Source organism: Zonotrichia albicollis, chromosome 11, assembly GCF_047830755.1.
Source record: "Zonotrichia albicollis isolate bZonAlb1 chromosome 11, bZonAlb1.hap1, whole genome shotgun sequence".
Lineage (NCBI taxonomy): Eukaryota > Metazoa > Chordata > Aves > Passeriformes > Passerellidae > Zonotrichia > Zonotrichia albicollis.
In genome coordinates, this window is record NC_133829.1 from 551,660 (window position 1) to 562,427 (window position 10,768).

The window sequence follows — 10,768 nt, forward strand, 5'->3', positions numbered from 1 at the left end:
CCAAAAACCTGCTCCCCATAGCCCCTGATCCCCCCATGGCCGGGCAGACGCTCCCAGAGCCTCCCCAGCAGCAGGAGCAGAGCAGGAGGATGTCAAACACGCTGGAAATGTGTATGGATTGCAAGGCCATAAATATTTGAAGGGGCTGAGTGAGTCTGTTCTAGCGCTGTGCAAGCTCCAGTGCCCCTCGGCCCTTCCCTTGGCCAGGATGCCAATCCCTGTGGCTCCCTGGGTGCCCAAATAAAGACCAGGGTAATTGCAGCACTTACAGAAGTGCTGTGGCGGGGCCTCTGCAGTTTATCAGAGGGATTTCTTTCCCGAGCACACCTGAAAGGAGCCAGAAGCACTCAGCCCTGCTGTGCCTGCTCCGTGCCAGGCTCCTGTGCTGCCAGGCTGCTCACCTGGAAGACTGCAGCAGCCAGAGGGCTGTAATTCCTCTGCTGGACCCCAGAGCACAGCCTGGGGATGGGGATGGGAATGGGGATGGGGATGGGGATGGGGATGGGAACAGCTCCTGTGGGTCCCCAGCACCCCAGAGCACACCCCGGGGATGGGAATGGGGATGGGGATGGGGATGGCACCAGCTCCTGTGGGGGCTCTGACACCCCAGCACCCCCAGAGCACACCCTGGGGATGGCACAGCTCCAATATTGCTCTGTTGGAGCAATTTTGTGTCAGCACCTTGCTCGTGCCCAGGTGTGGAGCTGGGGGTCCATGGAGGGGTTTGCTCCTGCCTGGAAGGGCAGAAATCTGTCAGCAAAGCAGAAATCACGGGCAGACAAAAGCCCCGTCCTGTGCTCCAGGAGTCTCAACAGGCTGGGGAATCATCCCCTGCTGCTCTGGGGTTTGTACCAACCTGCACACGGGAACAGGGCCAGCCTGAGACCACCCAGGCAATAATTGCTGGGGACAAAGGAGGGACAGCAGTGACAATGGCCACAGGGAGAAAAGTCTGCTTGGGGTTAGGAGAAGAACCTTAATGGTGAGAAAGAGCCCAGGATCACTGAGATCTCAGCAGGATCTTGGTCCAGGAGAGCCCCTGGGCAGGAGGGAGCTCTGACAGGAGCAGGGCAAGGAGCAGAGCCAGGGCTCGGTGCCACAGTGCCAGGGGGCCCTCAGTGTCCCTGTGCAGGTGGAGGAGCACGGGCTGGCACAGCAGGAATGCCCCCAGTGCCCACCACACCTCCATGCCCTCTGCTGCCCCACTGCAGCCCAGCCTCTCCTCTGCTGCCCCCACAGCCCTTCCCTTCCAATGCCCCAGGAGCTGCAGGTTTTCAGGTCCCAAAAACACTCTGTTCTCAGTCCACATTTCCTTTGGAAAGCCATTTTTACTTGCAAGCCAGAAATATTAGTCAGCAAACTGTACAGTGCAAGGCTAATGAGAACTAGATCGATTCGTGAAAACTACCTGCTCAGCAGATTTATTATTTTCCAAACATAAGCCTATTGGATTCCAGCTTTTTCCCCCCAGTCCCAAAACACTGTCCATTCCATGAGTTAAGTGTATAAGCGATGGCTGCAATTGCTACCTGATCCATGTATTCTTAAAGCCTCTTTGCAGCTCCAGAATGGCTGACTCAATTTCTGTCATTTTTTTATTAAAGAAAAATCCCCCACAGGCAGCTGGATGGATATTTCCTTTGGGACCCCAGCCTGTGTTCCAGAGTAAGAGCCAGCACGAAACAGCCACTGTAAACCCTCTGAAAAACCCAAGCCCCTCATCGATGTGACAGATATGCCACTATAATTAACGTCTTTGGCAACAGACTTTATGCAGCCAAAATATTCTATTTTGGGCTGCAGCATTGATCAGATCCTGACATCACACATTAACGAGCTGGGGCCTTGCTGGCTGTGCAAGCTGCTGTTAATCAAGGTGGAGAAAAACCACCTGGACTGTGTGGTGAGACACCAGTACCTGCCAGGCCCACCTGCATCCCCCCTGAGCCAGCCCAAGCGTTTGTCCCTGCTCAGCAGCCCAGGGCTCGTGCGCTTTATGAGGTAGGAAAGATTAAAATATGTGATTGAAACATGTGTAAGATTAAAATAAAGATTAAAACATGTGCAAACCTTGAGTTTCCAGTGAGCTGCCCAGTGCAGAGACCTGGCACTGCCAGGACAGGAGAATGTGACCCAGCCTTGGCTCGGCTGTGGTGGGACTGGGGGAATGGAGGGAGGCTCCGAGCTCAAACAGCCAAAGAAAGGATGGTAAAATTATCATGGCAAAATTATCCTGATAAAATCATCAGAGCCAGCAGTGCCTGCCCCTCCCCAGGAGGAGCTCCCCAACCTCTCCATTGTCCCAACACGAGGCTCATGACAAATAACCAGGGAGGTTTGAAGGCTGCACAGAGCTGTTTCCATTCACAGCAACCTCCCAGGGAAAATTCCTGCCCAATATCTCACCCATCCCTGCCCTCTGGAAGGAAACACACTTCCAAAGGATTTATTTTGGGGAGAAAGGAGCTGGTCTCCATGATCTGGGCAGAAGAGTGGGCGCATCTCTGCCCCAGCACCCCGTGGCACCCTGACACAAACCATGTGGGCACACACACAGCCTGCTGGGTGACACATTTCATGCGGTTTCATCCCATTTTCAGTTTTTATTTCTGTTTGCCAGGAGTGCCCGTGCTGCACACGCTGACGGAGCTCGGTGGGGACGTTCCCTGTGCCAGTCCCTGCTCAGTGCCCAGCCCAGCACGGTGACACACACATTTGGTGTCCCTGAGCCCCAGTGAACACGTTCCCTCACGGAGCTCGCGTGCTCCCAGCCCGCTGCCCTTCACGCTCCTCTTCCTCACGGAGCAGAGAGGCTGTGGCAGCGCAGGGCTCTGCAGGGCAGAGCTGCTCCTGCTGTTCCTGCCCTGGGCACGGAGCCTGCCCGCTCCAGGTGCTGCTGCTGCTGCCTGGCAGCCCCGAAACGCTGCACTGTGTGTTCCTGTCCCTGTGACCCCAGAAACGCTGCACTGTGTGTTCCTGCCTCTGTGACCCCAGAAACGCTGCACTGTGTGTTCCTGCCTCTGTGACCCCAGAAACGCTGCACTGTGTGTTCCTGTCCCTGCTGACGGAGGGTGGCAGCCCAGAAACGCTGCAGAATGTGTTCCTGCCTCTGCTGACCAGACAGTGTGTCTGCCTTTCTGCTGGGGCTGGGCAGCAGCTGGCAGAGCTCTGCTGGCGTGGGCTGAGCACAAGGGAAATGCCTCTTGTGGTGACAAAGGTGTCACATAAATCAGATTTTACAGAGGGACCAAATGCCACAGTGGGTGCAACACTGATGGCAATACAAAGGGAGAGCCCACAAATCAGGATAGGATTTATTTTCCTGAGTTCTGAAGTAGGAATAGCCAAAACTCAGCAATTTCTGATCCTGTCAGAGGAGGGCATTTAGCCCAACCCTTGGAGCCACCTGCTCTAGTGGGAGGTGTCCCAGCCCATGGCAAGAGCTTGGAACAAGATGAGCTTTCAGGTCCCTTCCAACCCAAAGCATTTAATGATTCTGTGATTGAGTGATCCCTTCCAGTCACCCCCAGCCCTGGCATGACAAACTGTGGCCCAGGGCAGCCGCAGTGTCCATCAGAACCTGCTGCCATCTCCTGTGCTGTGCAGGAGCCACAGTCCCTGCAGACACTCACTGTGGACACACCAGCCTCACAGCAATTCCAGATCATCAATGCTCCCCTACTGCTGGAATCATTTACCCTGGAAACATTTCAAAGAGAAGAATTTGACCTGAAACCTTCTTATTTGCAGAAACAAGTCCAGAGCTTGCTGTAACCAAACAATAATTGGGTTTTCTGCCCACTAACAAGTGGCTGATGGCAGTGGCAGCATTCAGGGCTCTGCCACAGTCCCCAGCCTGACCCCAGGCTAAGGAGGGATTGTCTGCTCTCACAAAACGGATGGCAAATAAACCCCAGCACTTCCCCACAGCAAACCCTGGTCTGGCTTCTTCCCGGGGCTCTCAGTGGCACATGACTGGAGACAAAAATGAGCACAAGCCGTCCTGGAACACCGAGGGCCCATCAAGGAGCTACCCCTAGAGCCAAGGGGCAAAACCCTGGCCCAGGGTGCCCAGAGCAGCTGCCCCTGGATCCCTGGAAGTGCCCAGATAGGTTGGGCACTGGGGCTGGGGACAGTGTGAGCTGTCCCTGCCACGGCAGGGGTGGCACTGATGGGATTTGGGGTCCCTCCCTGCCCACAGCACTCCAGGATCCTGTGATGCCACCCAGCCTGCAGGGACCCCACCCCTGCATGGCCGGGGAGGAGTTTCCGCGGGCTGGGGGCACCTCCAGCAGGGCCTGCCCACCAGCCCGGTGGCACCTCGGGAGGGTCTCATGCCCACACCGTCCCTGTCCACCCCACACACGCCCCCAGAGCAGCCAGCTCGGAGGTCCCAGCGCTGTGCCAGGTCGCAGAGGGCTCTCAGGGGCTGCCAGTGCCCCTGGGCTGTGCAGGGCACACCAAGCACGGAGTGAGTCCTGGCACTGCCAGCGCGTGGCCACCAACGTCATCCCCGCGGCCACGGCCCCGCTGGGCTCCCAGGCTGACTCAAAAATCAGAAATAAGCGGGCTGCTCACGGCACTCTCAGTATTCCCCAGACGCCTCAGAAAAAGCCTCCTGCTGCACATTACCTAATCCTGACACGACAGAAGGAGCAAATCCCTTTTTGCTGGTGCTGTGCTGCACATCCCTCTGCCACGGCGGCTCTGTGTGTGTGCACGAGCGTGCGTGTGGACATCTACATCTCTATCTGCCTCTATGTCTATATTTGCCTTCAGCATCTTCCACGGGAAAGTGATAAGCAAAGTAGTTCTGTCAGGAAATTGGCTCCTGAGAGGGGAATAGCCGGCGGGTTCACAGCAGGTAACGTTGTAAAACAGGTACGAAAAGTGAACAGAAAACAGACATTTCGGCTCACAGGGAAAGAGCAGCAATAGAAATGTTTTCCACGGGTTTGCAAAACAACTTGGGGTTTTGTTCCCACTGAATTGTGGGTGAATATTGTCCCTCATTTTCAGTGGACATTTAGTGGATGTTTTCCTCAGCTGCCTTCTGCATCTTTTGGACATAAATTTAAGAGGAAAAGGAGATGAAATGCTTCTTGGACTGCTGCTTTCCCTTCAAACTCATTGTGCATTTCAGGCAGTTCCCTCTGAGCCTGCAAAACCGAGTGTATGCAAATGCTGGAGCCAGGGGCAAAGGAGCTGCCCCGCCAGCACCGCTCACAGAGCCACAGCTGAGCCACAGCGACGGCTTTCTGCTGCAAACACACTTCCTATGAAAGGCTATGAATAAAAACATGGCTTTGAGCAGCCAGCAGCAAAGCTGTGCTGACGCCTTCAGCCTCCCTGGGACCCGCAGGCCGGAGCACCCCGTGCCCACTGCCCCAGCCTGGGGGTCCCTCCCTGCTCTGTGCTGGGGCTGCTCGGGGGCTCTGGAGGACCAGGAGAGCAGGGGATGCTCGGGGCACCCATCCTGGTGCTGGCCCTCAGCCTCGAACCCTCAGCTTGGGACCCCCAGCCTGGGACCCTCAGCCCAGGATCTTCAGTCCAGGACTCTCAGCCCGGGACCCTCAGCTTGGGACCCTCACCCTGGGACCCCCAGCCAGGGATCCCCAACCCAGCACCCCCAACCCAGGGCCCCCAGCCCAGGACCCTTAACCTGGGACCCTCAGCTTGGGACCCCCAGCCCATGGACCCCCAGCCAGAGACCCTCATCCTGAGACCCTCATCCTGAGACCCTCAGCCAGGGATCCTCAGCCAGGGACCCTCATCCCGGGACCCCCAGCCTGGGATCCCCAACCCAGGACCCCCAGCCCACCACACGCCGCATTTCTGTCAGTGGCTTTGGCCCCGGTCCCTGTCCCCGCACTCGGGCTGCAGCTGTGGAGGAAAGGGAGGGCTCTGGGACAGACAGACAGACAGACAGACAAACAGACAGCACAGCTGGGCGCAGAGCCCTGGCTGTGGCACTGCTGGGGTGGCCCTGTGCCCCCAGCTGTCCCCCTGTGCTCGGGGCTCCGGGCAGAGCCGCCCCTGCAGAAGCTGCGGTCTCCTAACCTACTTCCCGGGAAAGGCAATTGGAAACTCTCAGCAGATAAAAAGATAATGAACAAATAACCTTCACTGCCACAAACCCCCAGCTCCCCTTTGTGCTGCTGCCTGATATTAATGATCCTGTCAGGGCTCCCAAAGAACTCCGTGCTCCAAGTGGCGAGCAGGGGGTTTGTCCCACAGTGCAGCCAGGAGCTCGCTTTCATTTCTTCCCAATCTCGGGCAAGAAAGTTCTTACATTCTGCCTCTAAGAAACCATGTATTTATTTTCTCACATCTCCGCGTTCCTGTCGTTCTACTGGGGTTTGAAACAAAACACCACTGTCTTTTCAGGAAAACGCTTGATGCATCGAGCAACGGCAAATCATTAATTATTTCGAGCCTTTTATGCCACCACTGACACCACAGCGAAGAATTTAAAACATTTCCTCAGACAAGCAACTCACTGACAGCAAACCACAGCCTTGCTGGGTGTCTCAGAGCTCTTTTCATGCCGAGGAGCCTGGCCAGCAGCCTGCACCGCGGAGCACGAGGGGCGAAACTCCAATTAAACACTCGGCCACGCCGGCCCCTCACCACGGAGACCAGCCAGACGCCTTCAGGAATGGCTGCCCCTCCCTGGGAGCCCCCTGTCCTTGGGGACACGTCTGGGGACAGCGACACCCGTGACCAGGGTGCCCACGCCCACAGGTGGCAGCCAGGACGTGCCAGGGGATGGGGCAGGGATGGCATCGCTGCCTTCCCACACCTGATGGAGCCCACACACAAATCAGCACCTCTGTTGCCTGAGGAGGGGCCTCGTGGCCTGAGGCACTGTCAAACATCAGCTTTTCCCGGCCAGGAGCCCAACATCTCCCTGCTCAGGCAGCTCTGTGAGTCCCTGAGGGCCCGGCCCTGCTGCTGGCAGACACGGACCAACCCTGACAGATGCTGCGACAGCAGCTTCCCCAAACCAGCAAATACTGAAATGCACCAAAAAACCTCATGACAAAAGGTTCATGGAGGTGCCAACCCTGCTATCCCAAGCCATGGCACCACACTCACTGTGCCCATGGCATCTCTGTGCCCCCAACAGCCCCAGGGACGAGTCCTCCAGGCTCCTCTGCCTGCTTGGATGGGCTGTTCAGGAGTGAAAATTCGGGGGAAAAAAAAGAGGAAGGATTCATCCCAGCTCAGACAATGAGCTGCTCATTCTGCATGGGAATATGAACAAAGCAAACCTTGGAAAATCAAATAAAAAAAGGCTTTATTTAGAAGCAGAGTGCTCAGGTATTATCTGGCAGCAGCAAACCCCTACTCACACACCTTCATCAGGCACAGCCAGAGGTTAATTTCATGACAGATTTAACCGGTGCCATTATCAGAAATGTAAATAAACCTTCTCAAAAAGCAGCCCTGCCTCCAGCGCTGCTCCCTCCTCCCCAGCAGCGCAGCCAGATGACCCGGCAGCCAGGCCGGGCTCCAGGAGGGCTCCGAGCCCTCTCCATCCCCGCTGCCAGGGAGGACACTCGGGCACAGCAGCAGAACCAGGCACAGGCGCAAACTTCCAGCCCCAGACGCACCCAGCACTGCCGAGAGCCGCTCCGGCCAGGTTCCCCGGATCCCAGCAAAAATAGAAAGACATAAATTACATCCAACAGGCGCAGAACCAGCCGGGGTGAGGAGACACCGTGGATCCGGGCGAGATGTGAAATCTCCGCGCTCGTGAGGGAATGACCTTCAAAACTCATTCAGCGCTCGCAGCCTGCGCGGTGACGGCTCCTCACTTGCGAGACATTACACATTCCTGCTATGTTCTCCCTAATTTCGCATGGACTATAAATACTTGGCTCATAAGGCAGCATGAAAGCGAGCGAGAGCAAACATTTAAGTGGGGTAACCTTGCTTGTCAGGGTAGCAGGAGCAAATTCTCCATCCCTCAGGTCGCGCATGCTAAATGCCAGGAATCCCTGTTTACTATGCTGCACGTAAAATAAACCGGAATATGGGATCGAGTCATATTTTCTCCTTAAAAAAACTGACATGCGAAATGACGACACCTTGTCAAATTGTCTTAAGGGCAGAAAATCCAGATTTTTCTGAACTGCTCTACCCACACTTTCTCTCCCAAACTACAGTTCCCCGTTTAATTAGTATTAAAAACAACCTCTGAGAGACGAATTAGTTTGGCTTATGCAAAATAAACTGGGCTGCTGCTCCAGCCGTTTACTGGGTCACACTTTACAACCTCGGTGGGGGAGGTGATCGGGGGCCGGCAGCACTACCACCATTCTTCAGTGGTATTTGCACAAATCACCCTATTTATCGATTTCAGGCTCCTTAAGCCAAAATGACGGTGCTTGCCATAGCCTGCAGCACCCTTGGAAACCGTCCTTTGGCATTATCACCAGGAGCAGGTTTGCGCCTGGAAATGAAAGGATGTTCGCCCCTCCTTGGCATCACAGGCCGGGGAGAGCTGGGGGCCCCCGAGGCTGGGCGGGGGGAGCCGTTGCTATTGACGTGTTGAGTCACCTTTACTCAAAACTCTGCCCCGAATTTTCCATCGCCCACGGGCTGGGCCGGGGCCAGCCGCCTCCAGCAGCAATCCCCGCGCGTGCGGCTCCGCACAGGTTTTCGTGAGCTCCCTTGCGAGGATGATGCTGACGGCAGGAACGGAGCGCAGGAGCAGCCGGAGCCAGGGACGCCTCTCTCAGCCCCCGGTCACACGGTCCCGGTACCGGACTCGCTCCGGCGGAGCCCGGGAGTGCGTTTCCCTAGTTTTCAGCAATACGACACAAATCCCTCGCAGCCCTGGCAGCACAGGGATACCGGCTGAGGGGCGACGGCCCCGACCACGGGTCCCGCTCCTTGTCCCGGTCCCGGTCCCTCCCGGCACGGGGGCGCAGGGGGCGCGGATGCGCGCCCGTCCCCGCCGCTCCGGAGGATTACAAAACCCGAGCGCTCATCACGGCGAGCCGGGCGCTAACGGGGGAGGCAGAGCGGGGCCCCGGCCGCGGCGGAGCCGGCAGGGTCTGTCCCCCGCGGCAGCAGCATCCCGCAGCATCCGTGCCCCGCAGCATCCGTGCCCCGCTGCATCCCTGCCCCGCGGCATCCCTGCCCCGCAGCATCCGTGCCCCGCAGCATCCCTGCCCCGCTGCATCCCCCGTACTCCGCTCGGCACCCACGTCCTCCCCGCGCTGCGCGCAGCCCCCGCGCCCGGCACGGAGGGCTCGCCCCGAGCGGCTCGGCGGGCACGGCCGCGGCTCCCCAGCCCCGGAGCGGCCGTGCCGGGCTGTCCCTGCCCCGCTCCGCTCCGGTGCTGCGGGCATCCCCGCGCCGGGGGCAGCGGGCGGCTCTCCGCGCCATCCCCGCACCCCTCCGCGGCCGGGGGGTCGCGGGCGTTGGGGCTCAGCCCCGGGGCTCTCCCGCCGCCGGCAGCCGCGGCTCCGGTGGCCGCCGAGGGCCGGGGGGAGGAGGGCGGCGGGAGCGGGGGGGCGCCTTTGTTGGCGGCGCGGGGCAGCACCGGCCGCCCCCGCCGCTCCGCTCCGCTCCTTTTGTCTGCCGGGGCCGGCGGCGGCGGCGGCTGCGGGGGCAGCGCGGGCGCGGTGCCGGTGCCGGGGGCTGACCTGGATGGTGCAGGTGTACTCGCTGTCGTCCAGCAGCCGCACGGTGCAGTTGTACTCGCGGTCCAGGTTCCTGCTGCTGCCACTCATCCACCTGCTCAGCATCTTCCCGGGGCGCGGGGCGGCGGGCGCTGCCGAGCCCGGGCTCACATCGCGCTGCGGGGCGGCGCGGGGCGGCGCGGGGCGGGGCTGTGGCCGCGCCCCCCGCCCGGCTCGGCCCGGCCCGGCCCGGCCCCCGCTGCGGGCGGCGCGGAGCGAGCGAGCGGAGCGCGGTGCCCGTGCCCTGCCCGGGCCGCGGCGCTCGGCGGGCGGAGCAGGCCGGGCCCGGGGGTCGCCCGGCGCCGCTGCGGGGCCAATCTCGGCGCGGCGGCCGTGACGGGCTCCGCCGCAAACCAATGCGGCACGGGCGGCACGGCCCCGCCGCCTCCGCCCCGCGCGGGGGGAACGCGGCACCGGGGGCGGCACCGCGGGCACGGGCACCCGGGGCTGCCCCTCGGTGTCCGCCCCTCCGCCCGCAGCCCGGCGCCCACCGAGGGGCTCCCCCGCCGCGGGGCAGCGGGTCGGGACAGAGCGGGGTGCCCCCAGTTCGGTGGCACCGAGCATTGCCGCGATGGCCAGCGGGGTCGGGCATGGGGCAGGGGGAACCCGCAACCCGGACAGGTCAGAGGGGAGGGGGCTGCCCCAGGGGCTCCCCAAGGACAGCAGGGGACTGGGCGTGACCCAGCTGGTCCCTGCCAAAGGACCAACCTGTGCCCAGCTCTCTTTTACTCCAGCTCCATTACTCGGTTGGAATCCCCTTGGAGGGCTGGCAGCTGCCCTGGTCCTTCCAGCAGAGCCAGCCAAAGTGCCAATGCGGCCCCCAGGACTTGAGCTTGTTCTCTTGGTGCTCATTTGGCATGGAAGGGAACCTTTAAATCTCCACTTTTGGACAAAATGGACTCCAAGAGCCATCAGTGCTGGTGGGAAGCAGCTGGTGCTGTGCTGGGGCAGTCAATACCTGGTGGCAGCATCAGCATCACCAGGGAGGATGGGCATCCTGCAGCCCCAGCCATGCCCTGCCTGGGTGTCACACTCCCCAGGGCCCCACGGAGAGGTTCAGCAGTGCTCCCCAC

General features: G+C 59.9%; 1 protein-coding gene across 2 annotated transcripts in view; it reads right to left on the reverse strand.

Annotated features, from left to right (window-relative positions):
• FRMD5 (FERM domain containing 5) overlaps window positions 1-9,985 on the reverse strand; it is a 49,164-nt gene extending 39,179 nt beyond the window's left edge. For both annotated transcript variants that reach the window (XM_074549058.1, XM_074549057.1), the window contains exon 1: window positions 9,660-9,985. In XM_074549058.1, the coding sequence (XP_074405159.1) occupies window positions 9,660-9,761 (102 nt within the window). In that variant the 5' untranslated portion in view covers window positions 9,762-9,985. The remainder of the gene's footprint in view (window positions 1-9,659) is intronic.
• Between the last annotated feature and the right edge of the window lie 783 nt (window positions 9,986-10,768).